The 21,766-nt window shown below is 33.8% G+C and overlaps 1 protein-coding gene across 1 annotated transcript; it reads left to right on the top strand.

Moving 5' to 3' along the window:
* The first annotated feature begins 129 nt into the window (after nucleotides 1-129).
* Nucleotides 130-8,934, top strand: LOC149786384 (putative peptidylglycine alpha-hydroxylating monooxygenase 1). The gene is made up of 12 exons (XM_089976804.1): nucleotides 130-350; nucleotides 978-1,035; nucleotides 1,675-1,762; nucleotides 2,381-2,484; nucleotides 3,048-3,125; nucleotides 3,447-3,504; nucleotides 4,276-4,340; nucleotides 4,809-4,889; nucleotides 5,452-5,531; nucleotides 6,307-6,360; nucleotides 7,017-7,066; nucleotides 7,860-8,934. The coding sequence occupies exons 1-12, from the start codon at nucleotides 195-197 to the stop codon at nucleotides 8,071-8,073; spliced, it is 1,086 nt and encodes a 361-aa protein (XP_089832930.1). The 5' UTR covers nucleotides 130-194; the 3' UTR covers nucleotides 8,074-8,934.
* Nucleotides 8,935-21,766: the final 12,832 nt, after the last annotated feature.

Raw genomic sequence — 21,766 nt, 5'->3', positions numbered from 1 at the left:
TACGGTTTTGCATAACATGAGAAGGTATGGATGTTTGTCAACAATAATTGCTACAGTGACACTTATATTGCCGCCTAGACCACAACTAATATATCAAATTCAGTGTGACAGTCCTCTTAAGATGCGTAGGCATTATGAAGTTTATATAAAAGTAATGTGAACCTAGTGCTTACGCAATTGCTACTTCACAAAACATGGAGCAAGAAGCGACGAATGTCCAGTCCTTTCTATGGATGATCTCGATTCTAACACTAATCAGTTTGCCATTGATGGAAACGAGCCCAATAAAAATCAGTTCCGAAGTTACAGGTAAAACGGTGATCCATATTCCGAGGTTTCGTGCACCTGAGGTGAGTTTAATTTATTAGAATTGTATTATATTGTGTACGTTGCAAAACATTTTTAACCATTGTATTATTTGCAAAACATAGTATGTGTTTATAAAAAGTACAATACAGTAAATTTGTTTTTAAATTATGAATAAATTAGAAATGTGTTTTTAAAGATCAAGATTTCTTCCGCTCATTATACCACTAACATACCAGATGATCTTAATAGTTTATAGCGTTGAGGTTTGTTTGTTTTTCTGTTTGTGCTCATGGGCTTTTCTATATATCTCTTTCTCTTTCATGCGCATTCTTTTCTACTTTATCCCTCTGCCGTACTTTGTTCCTCCTTCAAATACTGTGATAAAGATTAAAGTTTCACGACCAAAAGAGTCTAGCATTTTTCTACAACGATAACTGAAGTAACAGTTTCAGACCAAAATAGACACCACTATAATTCTGCTAAAGATGAACACTAACGCAACGACTTCAGTCCCGCCATTTTCACTACTGTAATTCGGTATGCAATCAAACATTGTACTTTAATTTTTTACAATTGTTGTTCGTTTTTTCTGTCGTTGATGAATTTGTTTTTATATATTTAGTGATATGTTACTGAATTGTTTATCTAGATTTCTTCTCCTTTACCAGCCTGACGTCTATATGTGTATGGCTGTACCTGTCACTGATATTAAATTAACAAATTTAGGTAAGTCAAACTTCGACGATAATTACATTTTCACACATGCAGTATATTGTCAAGTTTTGTTTTCTTATTTTTAGGGGTGTTTGTAGTTCATTTGGTCTGAGGGTTCCACGGTGTCACTCTTTTTTCCAATCTTAGTTCGCAAAAGGTCGTAGCAAAACTATTTCAATACCATATTTCTAAATATATGCAATTTTTTCCAACCAATATCCTCTTATTAAAGCATTCAGATAAGCAGGGATACTAATGTTCTAGATTCATATTCATTGAATTTGTGTTCAAAACTAGCTATCTGTGAGATCTTCAAACGATACATACTGACGAGACACATTGCACTTCTGCTCTTTAGATTCCTTGAGCGTGTAAACATTGATTCATGATTAAAATTTCTAAAATATAAAAATAACAGGTAAAATTGATAATTGAAGAACGTCAAAAACCAATTGTTAAATTTAACACTTTAGAACAGTTTATGTTCAATCTCTTGATAGAAAAAAATAGTGGCATGAAATGTTCTACTTTGCACGGGATTTTAACGTAAACTTCAATAATTGGTTGCAATGTTTGAATGCTTTAATTCGTCAAGGTGAATTCAGGTAGCATCTCTGTCTTATCACTACTGTATCAACTATTTGATTTCAGTGGGTTATAAAGTTGAAGTCATCAAAGAAATAACCCATCACATCTCCTTTGCTTTTTGCGAAGAATACGAAACTGATCAGACTTTATGGTAAGCACATCTTTATTTTCCAAAATATTGAGAGGTTAACAAACACATATAATGCCTTTAAACCAAGCGACACAACGTTTGTGGGAAAAATAAAAGCATCGTCAATATTTAATTTTCACTTGGATGTTATCTTTCTTGCCAATAGGAAATTGAATTTTTCTTAAACGTTTAAATATAGACTTGATATCATGTGAAAACAAATGTTAAAACAGAAGAGATTTAGTTTATTTATGTTTTGATTATGTTTCGAAAAATGGATACGGATTTAACTAATATCTTGTTGTTTTGTTTCTTTTGTTTATTTGGGGTTTTCAGGATCGTCTGATTTTCAATTGATTTACTATTGTTGTTTGCGATGCCGTAACGTTCTGTGTCACAATCTTCTATACTACTAAGCAGATTAAGCAAAAGGTATCAAACACGTTGTAAAATTCGTGCATTCTTATGCAACTTTTTATCTTGGTTTTGTCATATGTTGTTGAACAAACTTCGTTCATGCCTATGCATAACACTTATCTTGCTTTATCATTTCTGCAATATATATATATATATATATATATATATATATATATATATATATATATATATATATATATATATATATATATATATATATAGGGATTGCAAGAATCATCATGGAGATATTTGTTCTGGAAGGTCCATTGCATTAGCAGGGTGGGATGGATATTCTGGACACCACACAAACACCATATTTCCTGACGGTATTATCATGTTATGCTAGGCATCTGATTCTGTACACCACTTTTGCTGTAGTACACACGATGGTTTATGTTTATCCATTACTTTAAGTCTTTAATGACTTTTAGTATCTGAAAATATTTTTATTCATTTCTTGATATTGTAAATACGTCTGTTTGCAAGAACCTTGTGATATTCTTCTAAGATTTTAAGCCGCAGCGTCGATTCCTTCGCTTTGTTTTGCCAGTAACAAAAATAACTTTAAGATGAAAACATAATGCTGACCTTTTAAATTTCGTGGCTTAATTTCCTTGATATAATTCCCACTTTTTTCTGACATACAGTACAAACAAAGCGAATTAATTTATCATCTTGTATATTATTCTTTATATTAGAGTCAGGGTTTTTACATGAAATGCAGTTATGTAAACTAAGATGTTATAAAATACTATTAAAGTTACCTTCTGCCCCTGCTTTTTATTTGGGGTATAATAGGCGGTCATGGGCATTTACTCTTCCAATTTTAATAAATATGCATAAGCCACTATTTGGCTGTTTACCCGAAGGAGTTTTGTTTCATTTTCAGATGTCGGTATCCAGTTTGGAAAGGATTTTAAGCTGAATTACTTCGTGATTCAAATGCACTTGGAAGATAGAGTGCTAGGTATATAAATATATATTGCACGTTATGCATATGTATCATTCAAGAGTGTTGGCAAAAAATGTTTCGAGTCTATTTTTGCATCACGCATTAACATATTTATGAATTCACTTCATCTGAGTTCGTATTATTAATTTCTGTATTAATGTTAATATCGCTTGATTCAAAAAAGTTAATAAATTCAAATAAATATTACCTTTTATTCGACTTTAAGCCTGTAACATTGTCAAAACGATTTGTTTCTTTTCCCTTGACCTCCAACATAGCAATCGAACTTTCTTGCATAACTTGTTCAAAAAATAATTATGTGTCCTCTTTCTTCAGATCCTAGTTCTTTGAAAAGCAATCCAGCGAATATTACACTTTTCTTAACAGAAAAGAGGTATGTACTTTTGTAAAGAAAATATTTACTTAAAATATCCAAAACAATCAAAACTAGATTTCAATATTTTTCAAGATGATATAAAAAATAACAATGAGAATATATATTAGCGACTGTTGCCTTAGTCACAGAATATGCATCAATCGCCAATATTTATAACACTCTAATGGTGTGCGTTCTGTTGTTTAACTTCTATAACTGGTGATGTAGATTTCCAGATGTTGTCATTCTGTTGTCATTCGAGAAAGGGGTGCTGTAGCAACATACTCTTATTTTTTTTCTGGTCTACCCTTTTCATCTGTCCTATGTAAATGCTGAAACTAGCAGGTATATAACATATAACCGAGGAATATTCTTCATTTGTTAGTCTGTAAACTTCTTGGTGTCAGAAGATTCCACGGTTATATTTTAAATGTATATATAGTTTAGCAATGAGGAAGAATGCACCACCGAGAGGGTCTAAGCTGCTATCTAATACATGATCCTCTGCGTTGTCATTAAGATCTATTGCACAACAAACCCTTACAGAAATTACAGATAAAATACAATTGGCATGTCTGAGATAATAGAATCTTTCTGATAGCATGTAGGAAGAAACTTCCAGACGTGTTTTGCATTAAATAAGGAATCACGAAGTTGGCATACCAGGGATTTAATAAGCAAATTCAGATTTAGAGATTTAATGTTGGTGTTGTGCACTGAGTTTCCCTTCTATTTACTTTGGTCCTCCAATAAGGATATAAATAGTTTGCAATTTTATAAATATTGCAGCCGAAAGTATTCATATCAGACCGTGAATCTCTTCGCCAATGGATACATTCCAGCATTTTCAGAAGGTAAGAAATGATTTACATCGGGCGTACAAAGGTATACTGGACGGAGACAATGCATTCAATGTTAAACATTTCCTTTAGGCAATACAATGACTACACCCACGTAGATACAAGTAAATTGAATCCCGATGTCCATCACCTGTTTAATTGTTTGAACAATCTAGAATGGTTTTCTTTTTCTTTTCTAATGGTGTACATCTACCTAATTTACTATTCTTCAGACGAAAGATATATTGCTTGTAATCAGTTAGCTAATTCCATCCCATATGATGTCTAAAGGATAAGTCAACTAAAAACGAATGAACCATTTCAAGGTTTCCAACACATCGACGAATGTATTATTGCTACCTGAAACTGTTTCGATCACTTTGTTTTATTTCATACCAGTCTTTACTGGTTGCAATCATTTCTTCACATATTTTCTATGCATAATTCAATGCTTGACTTTATATGTTGAATTTATATTTTTAGAATTTAAGGCAGAACTCACCTGTAAGTGGGAAGGAGTTCCAATCAATGCTTACGAATATTTTGCCCATACACATGGAAACGGTAAGTGGATTAATCAATACGCTGTAAAAAAAGAAAGTCTCAGTGTCTATTCGCCAATGATTTAAAACATTATCTGCAAGATCCAGAGAATCTATAATTTATCATATGATGCAGTTTTATATAAGAATAATGGACAAATTCAAATTCTTGAAGCGTTAATATTATGCCTTTTCTACATCAACTCTCTCCTCTTAGAATAACGGAAAAAATCGTTGTCAATGTATATAATATATATTCTAATTTTCATGTTTTATCCTCCCGTAATGAGAACTAAAAGAGTGTGAATAAAGTAGATATATTTTGAATAACCGTCCTATTGGTTCTCTTACTGACAATAATGTGTGATCATTTTCTCCGAAGTCAGATTGCAAATCTTTGATAGTTGAACTTCTGTAACGTTGATCAATGGTTTATATTGTGTGTAAACTGTGTTCTCTTCCAGATTACAATCAACTGTTTACTAGTAACCTACGCTGTCATCAAGCTAATACATTTCGTTTTGTGATGCCATTTCTTGTGTGTTTTAAATATGCTTTAAGTTTGATATCGTACTTGAATTCAGGTTATCTCCTAGAGGGTTATATCGTAAGAAACAACACATTCATCTTTGCCAGGATGGAAAAAACTCAAAACAAAACTCAGGTATTTTCTTATGACAATTACTTTAACACGATAAATAAGAATTATGCAAATTATGTACCGTCGGTCTTTACGTGTCTGACTCAGTGCAACAGAAATATTCAACTATATCTCTTCCGCTTGAAATACATGCTTAGAATTTGAAAAAATGGTATTGTTTAGCCTCCAGTTCATGTATATGCAAACGGTGATTTATAAAAATCAAACTTTAACTTTGCATCACAAAATATTTTATCAAACAAAACACTGCATCATTGCCTGTTTTTCAACGTTGACTATTATGAATCTATTCCTGTGTGGTCACGTGTAAATATAGAAAAATGGATGCAGTGCACGCATAATGCCTTAAGTGTACACGTTGATATTCGAACATTTCTGTGTCAAGTGCGCATATACATCTCAGTAAAATTTTGTAATAAGGAGTAGCAAATCTTCTCGTTATTATTTATAAAAAGAGATAACGTATTGCAGGATTTATCATTAATTATTGCATAATTAGCTTTGTGGTGTGCGCTTTTGTGAGGTCAGTAGTACTTAAATATCAGACTTGCACGTGCTATTTGAGTAAATGCTTTACTGTGGTCCCTTTCTGTTGGCATTTGTCATACGATTTATATACTTAATGATTAATCAAATAAGAGATTAAGTATACGCTGTAAACAATCGTTTGCTTTGTCCGCAAATAGTATTGGTGTTCACATAGCTCCATGTTCTCCTTCAAACGTTTGCAGACATCGAATTGTGGAATATTCATTTATTTATATTCATTAAATTGCAGGACATGATCCCAGTTAAAGGAGGACCTATTGAGATAAGACCTGGCGATGTGCTGGTAAGTTTGAATGGAGCAAAATGCGAATAGATGATAGAATTCTAAACATTGAGACATGAACACTAAGGAAACTACTCACCTGCGGAATTTTACTTTCATGTATTTTTGGTTGAAACCAAATATATAATTGAGCAGGCCCACATTATATTGAGTGCCACCTCATAAACATTGTCTTTATACATGCTTTTAGGACACACATATGATTCAGCTGTTCGGACACAATTTTATGAACTTTTGTCAGGTTTGTCTGTTCATGTGCAGATATCTGAACACCTTTTTCCTAACATGAACAGAACTGAGAGAGAGAAAAAACTATTTTCATCAATAATCAGTATCATGTAATTAAACTAATGATACTATTTGATTAAAATGGCATTACTGTCACATTAGCTACTGCTAGTAGTAGTAGTAGTAGTAGTAGCAGTAGTAGTAGTTAACCACAACATCAAGATGACATTGAACAGTTGTCTTTCATGGTGAGATAAGATCATGGTGTAGCCTTAAGATCAAAGTGACATCCGGTCACTCCTACCATCCAAGGAAGGGCGCTTTCCTTAGTGGATCTCGTACAGTTTATTCTTAGATTACTCCGCTACTATTTTCCTCTCATCATCATTGTTGTCATCAGAATCGTTATCATATTATAATTATTTCAGGCTGTAAGATGCAGTTATAGAAATCCAGGGCCAAGCAATGTGACATTTGGGTAAGTTCACCGAAGGTCTGGATCAATATTGGATAATTATTGATACATATATTGGCATATTTACAGCATTCCTTTCTTTCCAGAATCACACGTTGCTATTTTCGTCTGCATCATCATATTTCTTAAATAAGAGTTACTACAGAGTAATGAAAGGCATAGCTCCTATTAAGCTGATGAAAGTAATGCTTTCAAATATCATATACAATCAACTGAAGAAATCATCAGTTGAGGGCATTATTAAAATTTCACCCATATATATATATATATATATATATATATATATATATATATATATATATATATATATATATATATATATATATATATATATATATATATATATATAAGCAAATTGTATATAAACCAATTTGGTTAGTGCAGAAACCTTTCTAGATATATTATATTAGTAGTCTCATCAGTGCCCGCTGAAATTCTTTCTACATCTATGCTTTTATTGTGCGGTAGAAGAATTAATAAAGTCTAGGTGTTCCATTCGGGATATGTTCCTTAGTCTCCGCTCACCTCACCAGAGATCATAAAGCATAACATAAGGATTGAATTTATATACCGACCAATGAAAAGGGTTTTTTTAAACAGTAAATTTGATTTGCAGTTTGTTTGAAGTCTCTTCTTAACTTCGATCCCAAAATATTTTGTTCTGTTTGGTCTGGTGTTAGTAAAGGTCACATGTATTGCGTGGATGTTACCGAAAAGACGATGATCGTCAATTCGTTTCTTTAAGCATCATACATGGTAAAATTGTGTTATTAACCTTCTCCTGTTTTACTTCAAGATTGAAAGGAGATGACGAAATGTGCAATCTGATCTACAATTTTAAGTACGACGCAAAAGAAATAGATGCCTTTCCACGGTCTGTCAAATGTAGTAGCAATGTCCAAGACAGGGTGTGGTGTCCAAAGGATGGAAGTGACCCCAATGGTGTGCTTTGTGTCTTACAACAAGCTGCAAGTGTTGATACGTTGCCAGGGATATCGATATATTCTTGAAAGATTTAAGACGTAATTAGTAACAAAGACAGAGGCGTTTGTGTGCTTTAAATGTTCACTACGTTCTCGATTTGTTTATTTGGCTTATTACATAACCTTGTGACAATGAGTAAAACCTTCACATACAATTTATCTTTATCTGGATATGCAGTGCATGAGCCTGACTACAAACGGGCTCGCATCTGTGAAGCAAACACTTTCCTTATAGCTATTATATTTAACCCTTTGATGATCAATATACCTACCCATATCAATTACAGTTGATTGTAGATTATGTTCTTTTCGCAGCGAGGCATATTAAAATCAGTGGAAACTCTTAACTCCGCATTTACTAATTTCAGAAATTTGAAGTGTTTATATTCCAATTCTTTAACTGTTTAAATTCAAGTTGTCTTAAAGTCATATTCCATCCTGTAGGCTGAGAACGTTGATTTTGTGATCATACTATAATGAGCAAATAAAATAACACCTTACAGTTTGCCAAATAAAAATACACTTATATTAGTTTGAGAACTAAATAATGTTTCCAGCACTATTCAAATTCAAGAATTTATGTAGTCTACAACATCCATTTTGATTAATTTTATGTTTAATTTTAATCGTCACAGTGAAATACCTTTTGTTTCCATTTGCGGTAATAAAATATTATATCAAATACAAATTAAAAGCATGAAATCCGGGCTCTGCATGCAGGCCAATACAGCTGCAAAAATCCAACTGCGTCTGAGATATTGTTCCATTCTCTGGTAAAATAATGCAGAAAGTAGATTGTACTGGCTATATGTGAGTATGCATATATTATTTTATTTTGTTTTATCTTTTATATTGAATGTAAACTCAAAATAAAGATATTGCTCAGTATCCTGACTTTGCATTTTTTATAAGTTTCTTTTTGCACTGAGGGAAGTGTCTACTCCCTAGTTTTACTACCTATGTGCCTATTTGCACACGAGTACCTTATTGTTTTAAATATATGCCTAAGATTGTTTGATAGAGTCAAGCCTGGCAATGTTTAAATAAAAATTACTATACTGACAGTAACAGACTGAGCTTTGAAAGAGGGAATTATTTTATGAAAGTAAAATAAAGCAGTGACAAGTGGACGTCAAACATAAACTTGTTTACAGATTTGAACAGAAAAACACTGAAATACACGAAATAAACGGTCTCGTGACTGATTCTGAATCCTATTCATATAAAGCATAGCGACCTCAGGACTGATTGTGAAACCTTGGCATGAAAAGCATAGCAAACTCAGGACTGATTGTGAAACCTTGGCATAGAAAGCATTGCGACCTCAGGACTGATTGTGAAACTTTAGCATGGAAAGCATAGCGACCTCAAGACTGATTGTAAAATTTGGGCATACACAACACAGCAACCTGTTGAATGTGAAACGTTAGTATAAAAATCATAGTCACTTCGTGATTGACAGTGAGACCTTGGCATAGAAAGAGTTTGCAAAGAAATCACCAGCTCGAAACTTACAATCTTACATTCATTCTAATATCTGACACTAAAAGACATATAGTTGAACACCGATTTTGCGACAGTGGCAATCATTAACTTAGCAATAAAAGTTACCATTTGTACTTTCTTTTGTAGTTTTTGTTACATATATGTATGTATGTATGTATGTATGTATGTATAGTATGTATGTTTGTATGTATGTATTATGTATAAATGTACAATAGATGGAAATATGGATGCATGCCCTATGCATGTGTTAAGAGAGTAAGATAATCAGATCTTACTGTGATGTTGTTAGGAATACACCCTATAAAATTAAATGAAGAGCGTACAAGATGTGTTTTTGGAGTATATAGAATTACCAGAAATGACAAATGATTGCCAGGCAATATGAATGAAATTTGAACTGTCGTCTCCAACTCCAACATGTATATCTAACACTAAATTGTTAGTCCTTGTATAAACCATTTCAAAAGGCAATTCATTCGATGAATACAACGTTCACTTTGTTTATTTTAGACAAAGTGGTTAAACAAACTATTATCTTTTTTGGTGCAATGTAATTGAATTAACCATATGCACCAAACGTTTAGATGTTTTCTAGACATGAAATTAATTTTTACAATTTATTTATACTATTTATCTACACTTGAAAATACCATTGCAGATGTCTTTGTTCTTAGCTGGCGTCGTTCATAATGCAATATCTATTTTTGCTAGTAATTTCAGTTCAAACTGATGAATCTTTCAGGCTCGTCATTATAGCTTAGCTTACGTAGACTGATAAACTTTGAGAGAGGACCTACTTACAATATTGGGTTGCCAGGAGGACTACGTATGCAACATCTGATAAAACTTAATGGGTTGTTCCCAGAGCTACGATTGTTCAGACATGTGATACTTATTGGATTGCTTCGTTTGGCTTGCCTAATGGAACTTTCTGGAACTTCTGCAGAGCTCCACGTGCTAAGACTAACAACAATTTTATATCATATCTGGGACTTTGCCTGCTTAACAGAAGAAACTTGATGTACTGTGTGTTATATGGCTGATTATACTTTTTGTTATACTTGTTGAGAATAAACGTGCTGGGTTATTACCTGAGCGTAGCTTGTTGAGACTGATTTAAATTCCTGGAACGCTACTAAGGCTGCATTGGCACTGGTGGATACATCTTTACGGGCTGTACCAGGAGCTGCGTTAGCACCGGCTGATGAAACTTGCTGGTGCGTCTCCATATGTGGTGAAATTTTTGTGATTGCCCCATTTCATCACAGGCCAAACATACAAATATAATTCAAACTCTTTTATTTATTTGTCAACGTTTCGTTTCTTTTCATCACCACATTTTCCATAATGAAATGACTCGACGTATTTATTCAAAGAAATAAACGATGTGCTGCATCTGTTATATTCTTGCTGAGATAATAATATTCACATGGTAATTTATTTGACCAAAAATAATTTACTCCCAACAAATTGATTATTCGCTATTTTATACATTAAACTTTCTGCTGGCTCTGGACGTATTTTGCTTTCAAATTGCTTAGTCAAGTGTCCGTAAAGCAAAACATTCAAACATTGTATGAACACATTAGTAACATTTGCTTGTTTTACGTTCCTAGAGAGGTGATCTCCTATTTGTGAAATATTTGTTTCTACATGTGTTAAATGTTTTTATCTACCAAAACTGAGATAGATAATTTTATTATATTAGAAAGTGTGTTGGTGGTTATCTACCTGTGTGGTACGTTTACACGTATGAGACACATAGGTATGCATCTATGTCTGTCTTTCTGCATTTCATACCTGTCACTCGTTGTGCCTACCATCCTCACTGCTGTATATCTGCATCCATGCATTAATATGCACGTGTATGAATGCATATATCAATGTGTTTTTGGTGTGGATTTACTTACCATTATTCAGCATCTGATATGCTGTACGTATTAGCCATCATATATGTAGAGGAAGAACCACACAAAATCCATTTAAGAACCACGACCCACGGGAAGCTAATGACAAGCTCTCGCACAATCACATTTCCACATTAGCAGAGCCAAGATTCGAACCCAGGTGATATCTCAGTGATCTATAAAGGTGAGCGCCTTAGACAACTTGACGACCCGGTGCATCCTATCATCTGTATAGATGTATTCAGTTTGTACGTAAGGCTGGCTGGGTGGGTGAATGAATTTATGGATTAAAGTCTACTCACCGAAAACATCAAGTATTACAGTAGAAAGAAATCACTAATTACCAAAGAAACATAACAATTCATCAGTTAGATATCTGGACATTATTCCTTATAGTCACTACATGTGAATTATCGAACATAAAGGAACGCAATGGAGGACAATAGGTCGAAACACATGTATGTATGTATGTATGTATGTATGTATGCATGCATGCATATATGTATCACTTGTCGAAAACCAAAAGGACGTTATGGCGATATGGAATTGTGATGGATTTCTATACCATCTGTCATTAAGAGCAACAGTAGGTCGATATATTGACTCATATAGTCAATCAATTTTGAAAGAAGATAAATCTAGTATTACAAATCTAAAAATTAGTTACGAAAGGCCCCACTGTATCTTAGAAGCAAACGCAGGAGTAGTTGGCAATAAATTCGTGGTCGTTAGAATGTTTCTGAAAGGAAAAAACATCTTCCAATGCTGTTGGCTTACAGATGCTTCAGGTTTTTCCTTTTTCATCTTCTTCGATACAGCTCTTAACTAGTTTTCTATATTTATTAGCAGCAGAGGCACCATTTGTACAAATATTAAGAGGTTCAAACCGCCATATTTCCGGTGAAACCTTGTCAAATTCTCTAGAGTATTTTGAGAAGTTTTCAAAGATTTCATTTTTTTAAATTAGTTTTATTGCATGCATCAGCGGCCATATATGTTGGCCGATTTGTATTACTTGTGTCAGCTGAAAGCTTGTTACGCATTTTTCTGGTTAAATTTGCTTAAATCTGATCAGTGTTTATTTTATGAAAAGGCCGTTTAAATGTTTTATTTTGTCCTGTTTTTACTAATGAATGCATGTTAAGTGAATCAGCAACATTTGTTAAACAAAAATTGGAAAGCAATTTGTCACGATGTCTTCTTTAAAGAACTTTTTTCAAATACTTTTTAGCACTTGCAGCGACGAAGTCATTTGATTGTTGTACTGTGTTAGTGACAGCTGTCGTATCTGAATTACTATCATATGGTTTGTACAAGACTTGAAAACCCATTATGCAATAATACTTTCTGCGAGATGCTATTTAAATGTTTTATCATTTTAGTGTTTGGGGACCATGTTTCATGGTTGGTCCTTTACGTCACTATACATCCTATTACATTTGATGAAACTATGCTTGACAGGTTTAGGGTGTTTATTTTTTTGTATCGGCAGCCGAAAATGTGATGGTGAATTGGCATCATATTCACCCACTTTAAAAACCTTTATGCCAGGATGCTTCCTGCAACTTTAGTTGAAATTAGAAGTTTCAAATTGACATGACACAAAAATGGATACGGACTTTGCATTTCAAGACTTGAACTTAATTACTGTTGGCATGCATTGTGTTGTTTTGACAAATGTTTGTGTTTCGGAAATTGCATGAGATAAATTTCTCAAAAGAATACAAATCAAAATTTTGCGTCCGAATCAAAATAAAACCTTTATTAAATTGAAGAAAAAACAATTACTTAATGTCAACGGCTAAACAAGAAGGTGTAGTGTATTGTTTACGTCTATCTTTATCTCTTCACTTAAATATACAATGTTGACCACATCATTCACATGCTGAGGATATTAATGTTGGGTGAAAATGGAAGCAATGATGTAAACACGTTTATAACCCTATGCAGATATATTTACTCGATGGGAGCTGCAGTTCAGTCCATTGAGATATAATGTATATGTTATTATGCTTCAGGTCCTAAAGACAGGTTTGGGCAATGGTGTTCGATCCAAAGAGATATAGTTCGTGTTAGTATGTTTAAGGTCCTAAAGAAATGTTTGGGCAATGGTGTTCGATCCATAGAGATACAGTTTATATTAGTATGTTTCAAGTCCTAAAGACAGGTTTGGGCTATCCATAGTGATCGAGCCAAAGAGTTGTTCTGTGGTACACAATTGATGTCGAAGTGTACAGAATGTAAACGATAAACAGACATTTTGTATTATACAAGCTTTACACCCAAATAATCAAAGTAAATAAAACGTCTTTGTTCTTCAAACCTTTTAGTAATAGTTTTTCTTACAAATCTACCTCCATAACATAGACTAATATTATCATTGCATTTCAATACAATCCACATTTTATTCTACACGCATATTGATGTAATTTAAAGCTAACGAAAATTGCAGCAGGAAGCACATAATATAGTATGGCCTTATGATTTATTCTATTGTAATAATCAACTTTCAGGCAAGACAATTGTCTGCAAGTATTATGACCGTTTATTATTCAGTCTTAAATGTAAGTACTGTGCTATCATTTCAAGCCTATTAGCCTTTATAAATTTAACGAGTACATCGTGTAGCGTAATGAAGAAATTTACTGTGTGATTTGTATTTTTAACGTAGCTTTAACAATTTTTCAGTCATATCGCTACGATGTCTGCAGTGAGGCAGTTTATAGTGATGTCTAGCACTGAGGCATCATGCCGCAGACATGTAGCATGCTGTCCCACCCAGTCACATTATCATGACACCAGGCCGACCAGTCCTAACACTAACCTCTTAATGCTGAGCACCAAGCGAGGCAGCAATTAGTACGATTTTTATATGACTCGACCTCCCGCATCCGAGGCGGACACTCTAACCACTAGGCCACCTGAACGGTCACGAAATTTACTGAGTTAGTCTGAAGTTAAAACATTCTCACGGCGATGGTGGAATTTTAAAACATTCTGTTAAGACCATTAAGAACAAATAAGCTGCTTTTATATTTGTCAAAGGCACATTTACAATTTTGAGGAATATGCTCCAATCATGTGATGCCGGTGTGGTATCCTGTATAATATTTATCTTTAAATATATTTTAGTAATACTGCTTCTTAAATTTCTTCATCACTACAGTAAACGAAGATTATAATTGCATGTCAAAACACTTTACACATATTAATGTAATTTGAAGCAAACTAACATTGCAACGTGAAGCACACAATATTTTATTCTATTGTAATAATCAACTTTCAGGCAAGACAATTGTCTGCAAGTATTATGAACGTTTATTATTCAGTCTTTAATATCAGATACATAACTTCATTGCCAACCTATTTAGTCTTTATACGTTGTGTGGCGTAATGAAGACCAATCCTGAATTAAGTAGAAATTAAAACTTTCCCACGGCACTGATGGAAGTTTACATAAATATTTTATTAAGAATATTAAAATCAAGTCTATATTTATGTTTTCAAAGACGAATTCCCAGTTTTGATAAATATGCTGGATTCATATCTAGATTGCACGATTCTCGTTATGATATATATATATATATATATATATATATATATATATATATATATATATATATATATATATATATACGTTCTAACTTGTTTATCATAACACATTCCAAGGACAAATGTCACGCACAATGCACATGTGTTTACAATTTAAGAACGTGCACCTGACAAATATTTGATCACCATTACATAAGATGACGCATTTCTAAAGCAGATTATGGACTATCATAAGACACGCACACTCCGACAGGAATAGCCCCGAGCAAGGACAATCGGCCAAGGCTACTATATTTACAACCATTAATAAAAGTAACAAAATTAAATGAAATCATGTTCCAGGAATTACCTAAAAATATAAACAACAACAGAAACGACCAATTTCGTGGTTTTTCCATGTACGATTTAAATCATAACAGTGTTTGATTTCATATTTAACAGTATCGGAAGATGTATTTCGTAATATTTAACATTCAAAATGTTTCAAAACTTGTCATATCATCAAACGGTAGTGGTATCAGAGATGTCCCTGTAGACAACAGACGTGTGAACCAGAACGGAAATGCGTTGCAATTTGTTGGTAGTCTTTTATGATAGCTATGTTACAGTTGATTTAAAGGGATTTAAATCCTTAATCTATAGTGTTAATGATTATGCCGGTTTCTACGAAAGTTTTTCCGCCGGATAGGTCAATGTAATATATTGTGTACCATTAATATTTGATTCTAATGCATTTCGTACTGATATCGATCAAATGCCGTTTATGTGTTACAGGTTCGGTCGAATGCGAAAATCGTACATTGACCTATGGCCGTAAAATATGTATGTATGTATGTATGTATGTATGTATGTATCACTTGTCGAAAGACAACAACACGTTATGACAATATTGAATTATGATGGGTTTATATCTATCAGTCGTTAAGAGCAATAATAGGTAGATATATACTTATAGTCAATCAGTCTGAACGAAGATAAATCTAGTATTACGATCTTAACATTTTTACGAAAAGCCCAGTGTATCTTACACTTAAATACATGAGCAGTTGGCAATAAGTTCATGGTCATTAGAATGTTTTGTAAAAACAAATCTTCCAATGCTGGTGACTTGCAGATGCATTGAGGTTTTCCTTTTTTATCTTCATCAATAGAGCTCTTTAACTAGTTTTCTATATTTATTAGCAGCAGAGGAATCATTTATACAACTTTTACGAAGTTCAAACCACCATATTTCCGGTGAAATATTGTCAAAGTCTCCTGATCAGTTTTGAAAAGTTTTCAAAACTTTATCTTTTTAAAATTAGTTTCTTTGTATGCACCAGCGGCCATATACGTCGGCTGATGTGTATTATTTGTGTCAGCTGAAAGCTCTTTACGTATTTTTTGGTCAAATTTGCTTGAAGTCTGATCAGTGTTTATTTTTAGAAAAGGCCGTTTAAATGTTTTATTTTGTCCTGTCTTTACTAATGGAAGCATATTAAGTGAATAAGCAACATTTGTTAAACAAAATTGAGAAGCATTTTATATCACGATGCCTTCTTGAAAGAAAGTTTGTCAAAACTGTTTTAGCACTTGCAGCGATGAAGTCATTTTGAATGTTTTACTGTGTTAGTGACGACTGTCATATCTGAATACATATCATATGGTTCGTACAAGACTTGAAAACCCATTATCCAATAATACTTTATGCGAGATGTTATTTAAATATTTTATCAATTTAGTATTGGGGACCATATTTCATCGTTGATCCTTTACGTCACTATATATTCTATTACATTTGATGAAATTATGCTGGACAGTTTTAGGGTTTTTCTATTTTTGTATCGGCAGCCGAAAATGTGATGGTGAATTGGCTTGATATTCACCAGCTTTAAAAGCCTTTATGCCAGGATGCTTCCTGCAAGTTTAGTTGAAATTAGTCCAGTGGGTTTAGAAGTTTCAAATTCCAATTGCGGACGAACGACGGATGACAGAGACATGACACAAATATATATATATATTGAAACATATTTAAACGTCTGAGTCCAAAAAGTTTGACGTTCCAACTTGCTTATAATAACACATTCCAAGGACAAATGTCAAGCACATCGCACTTGTTTACAATTATTTAAGAACGTGCACCTGATATAAATACTGGATCTCCATTACATAAAATGACGCATTTCAAAACCAGATTATGGACTTTCTTAAGGCAACCACATTACGACAGCAATAGCCCGGTGCAAGGACAGTCGGTCAAGGCTACTATATTTAAATATATCAGAGGTACGTTTATAGTCGGAGGCATGTAAAATGTACAGTGAAAAGTTGTCTTTTTACGCAGTTCTGTATACGAAATGTGTTGTGACTCTGTGGTCACAAACTAAGATACAGAAAGAAGCGAAACCAACAAGTTCTTTAAAAACATAATAAATAATTTAATTCCCAAAGTTATAAATGAAAGTGTGAGACCAATTTACAATATTATGATTTAAGACCAAAATAATCTTGATAAAGTTCTATGAAAGTCCAAGCAAATGAGAATTTCCGTATAAATTTCAAAGCCAGAAATGTACTGATCCGGCAAGAATCGTGTCGTTGTCAAGATGCCATCGTCCAGAAGTCCTTAGAATAATTCACAACAGATAAGGAATAATATTCTGATAAAAAAAATGAGCACTTTTTATTTCCACTGAACAGTCCAAACAAATGTTCGTATCTAATAATATCTAAGTACAACATAAAAGACGTCTGCAGACTTACAACAGGATTACAAGAAATGAGGATGACTGCAAAAGAGGAATGAATCTGATTGTTCAGTTCCTTCCTTATATCACCTTGCTAAATTTCATGCTATACCCAACGTGACTGATACTCATTTTGGCCCAAAAATCGCTTATTCATGTGACCTAGCCCAGCAAAAGGAAAGTTACTTAATTCTTCTAGAATCGTCTAAATCCCTTCATCCAATGACAATTTAAGCCAAAGACGTAAATAAGTCTTATTATTAAGACAATTATTAGTAATTGTCAACATATAAGTCAACATCTCTTTGTAAATTTTATGTAATTTTACACTCTTAGCAGACTCAGGTCACGTACACAAAATCTAACAAAAGACACTGTGTTAAATTTAGAACCATTAATAAAAATTACAAAATTAAATAAAATCATATACCAGGAGTTACAAAAATATATACATATCCATAACATAACTTATAGACCATTATTATGGTTCTCCATGTGCGATTTAAATCATAACAATGTTTTTTCATATTTAACAGCTTTTGGGAGATGTATTGAGTAATAGTGAACATTCAAACTGTTTTAAAATTTGTCTTTCATCAAACTGTAGTGTTGTCATAGATGTCCCTTTAGACAACCGACGTGTGAACCAGAACGGAAATACGTTGAAATTTGGTGGTAGTCTTTTCTGATAGCCATCTTACTTATGATTGAAAGGAATTTAATTCCTTTTTAATCTATCTTGTAAATAATTATGCTGGTTTTCTGCAAGCTTTCCCGCCAAAAAATTCAAATGTGGCATCGCGAGTACCATTAATATTTGATAATAACGTATTGCCTACTGATATCAATCGAATGCCGTTTTTGTGTTACAGTTTCGATCGGATGCGAAAATCATACACTGACCTATAGCCGTAAAGCATGTATGTATGTATGTATGTATGTATGTATGTATGTATGTATGTATGTATGTCTTTGTGTTTATGTTTGTTTATGTTGATTTGTTTGTTTTTGCACACACTTTCGTATGACCCTATGTATCTCCACTGTCAAGTGTTAGAAGTCTACACCGGGGCTACGAGTGGCCGAGTGGTATAAAGCGCTCGCCGTTACGGATCATTGCCATCTCAACTCTGTGTGCGTGGGTTCGAGTCTCAGGTTCGGCCATTGTGGGTATGTGGAAAAGCTTCCAAGTAGCTTTTCGTGGGTCTGTGGTTCTTTTCGGAGTTTTCCTGGGATCTTCCTCCACCATTTATGCCAGCCGCCATGTATAGCCTATCTTGTGCTGAAAATGGTGTTGAACCTTACAACAACAACAACAACGGAGTCGGCACCATTAACTTATGTTGAGAAACACTATGACACATAAGCATATGCTTCATGTTAACAAGTGTACTTCACCTACTCCAGAAAAGCCTGGAAAATTTGGGAGGAGGGGAAGGGAAGACAGGCTAAACCTTTTGCGTTGCTTATTTTGTATAATTAGCCAATAATATTTACTTGGGTAAAGAAAGCCTCAGAAAAGAAAACAAAAAGTTAAGGTGTCTGTAAACTTGTCTTCACAATGTTATATTTGGATAACATACTCTCAGACAAGAGCATCAGTGATCCATATCATACTATGTAAAAGAATATAATCGGGTCAAAGCAATGCATGTCAAGCTTACAGATTAAGCTATATTTATTTATTTATTTAATTATTTATTTATTTATTTTCAATTTGCTTAGTCTAAGTAATCTGTAATACAATTAATTCATTAGTATTGTTACACGCACACAGGTATTTATTTGACCGAATGGTTGTCCAACCCTGCCGCGATTCTCGCTAGAAGTCATAAGTTTACCCCAACTTTCCAAAGACTACCATACAACTTCAGTTGTAAATTAGAAAGCCCGACGTGTCCATTCTATACCTAAATTTTACTCTAATTAATGCAAGACCACAGATTAAGCAAACTGCCAAATATCTATCAACCGCACATCTGCATGTTTTATCTTCATCATGTTTCCGTACCGCCAACCGTTCACGCCTTAGAAAATATACGAGTATCCGTATCCCCTAACACTGGAAACTACTTTAACTCAGCCACCTTAGGCCAGTCAATGTATGTTTTCCATGCACATTTTGCCAATATAACTGCACCACATTTGCCCCCATGGCGACATAAACAGCATCTGCCGAGTCCCTTCTTCTTTATTCCTTTGTGTAATTTACCGGTTTTCTACCGTAAATACTGCCCTTGCAGCCACACCACCAATGTACACCACTAGATTTTAATATGGACTATCTTACTTCAGGGACATTCATTCGGTTTTGGCCGGAATTCACTACTAGTGAACCATGGCATCATGGAAAATCACAAATAACTTCACTCCGTGACATTCTTTGATCTTGTATTACTTTGTGTTTATACTGTTTTTTAGGGTTTTCTTTCTCAAGCATTTTGTATTTCTTTAATTTACATTTTTACCTTCAATATTTTATCTTGAAGTATTCGGTGTTTAATTTTTGTTAGGAGGGTTGATCTTCCTCCTTTAACGCTTTCAGACATGTACTTTTAATTGGGATCAAATAGTCAATACTGTGCCCATGTGCCATTGCAACCATTTATCTTCCTTTGTTTTCGGGGCTTGGAAAGGTTTATCTCCCAACACTTATATTATTTCAAACTTTTTAATTTGCTATTCCATTCTATATATTTGACATTAAAACTTTAGCCTCAATCGATGGCAATCGATGGCACTAATGTGCTAACGTGTCGGTAGTCACCAATACGTACACATATATTCATTTCCACCACTTTCCCTAAAAATGTAAATACGTTATCCAAGTCGTAAGTTTCTGGAGTGTAAGATATGTGAGAAAAATGCACCGTTACGCAAAATGTACATAGTTATTGCTATCCACACGTCCCTCGTAGTGTTTATCTCTGTGTATGTTATTCATTGTCCCCTGAGAAAGAACTTGCTCTAAGGAAACGTTATTTTCTCCTCCCCATACTATATCAATACATACATATATGATCGGAAATATGGTTCACACGGCTCGTACTTTATTAACATTAAATGTATTAAATGCAGATAGATCTTAATGTATCTTGTTAAGCTCAACTTTTTGGAGAGCAAACTGTCCATCAGTAACCCCAATAAATTATAGTTAGTGTAGTTGTTTGGTGAGAAAACGATTTCACATCTGCTGCACTGACTTGTTTCAGCTAATTAATTGCAACTGATTTTATGTTCAATTCTTTGTAGAAAATCTGTCGGGGATAAAACCAAACGAACTGTATGGTCATCATTTGTTTCTCTTTATGCAAGTTGTAATTGATTGTTCCTGAGATTTTTATTAGTTGCATGATGGAAACTCGGTGCTACTCCACGAAGACGTACGCCATATGCTTATGCCCAGGACCAGGATTGACCCCATCGTGCATTGGGTTGATCCAGATATTGTGTTACACGAAAAGTTCGCGTGAGAGGAAAAGACTAAGTAAATTCTTATTATTTAGATGAGAAATGCTGAATATAATTTCTCAACAGAGAGTATATTTGCTCACTGTGTAGCACAAACAGATTTGACTAAGCACGTGCTTCCATAAGAGAAGTCACAAAAAAGACATTTATACTAGGTATATGTTTGTTTATATATATATATATATATATATATATATATATATATATATATATATATATCTGCATCTGTCACAAAAGTTAGTAAATGGAAAACAGTGACCGGCAATTTTTATATTTGCTGACTCCGGTGGCCTGAGGTGGTTAGAGCGTCCTCTTCGGATGCAGAAGGTCGTGGGTTCGAACCCCGGTCGAATCGTACCAGAGACTTCTACAAATGGTACTAGCAGCTACCTCGCTTGACACTCATCATTAAGAGGTTAGAGTTAGGACTGGTAGCCTGGTGTTAGGATAATGTGACTTGGTGGGACATGATGATACATGTTTGAGGCATTATGTCCAAGTGCTAGACATCACTATAAACTGCTACGCTACAGATTCGTAGTTATAAAACTGAAATTG

Source organism: Sinohyriopsis cumingii, chromosome 12 (assembly GCF_028554795.1).
Source record: "Sinohyriopsis cumingii isolate HCF-2022 chromosome 12, ASM2855479v2, whole genome shotgun sequence".
Taxonomy (NCBI): Eukaryota; Metazoa; Mollusca; class Bivalvia; order Unionida; family Unionidae; genus Sinohyriopsis; species Sinohyriopsis cumingii.
Note: the sequence above shows the minus strand (reverse complement) of the source record. Positions and strands in the feature narration are given on the sequence as shown.

Coding starts and splice junctions, on each gene's coding strand:
- LOC149786384 (XM_089976804.1), top strand. CDS start 195: ATGGAGCAAGAAGCGACGAATGTCCAGTCCTTTCTATGGATGATCTCG. Junction 1,763..2,380: donor GAAACTGATCAGACTTTATG/GTAAGCACATCT, acceptor ATATATATATAG/GGATTGCAAGAATCATCATG. Junction 2,485..3,047: donor AAACACCATATTTCCTGACG/GTATTATCATGT, acceptor TTTCATTTTCAG/ATGTCGGTATCCAGTTTGGA.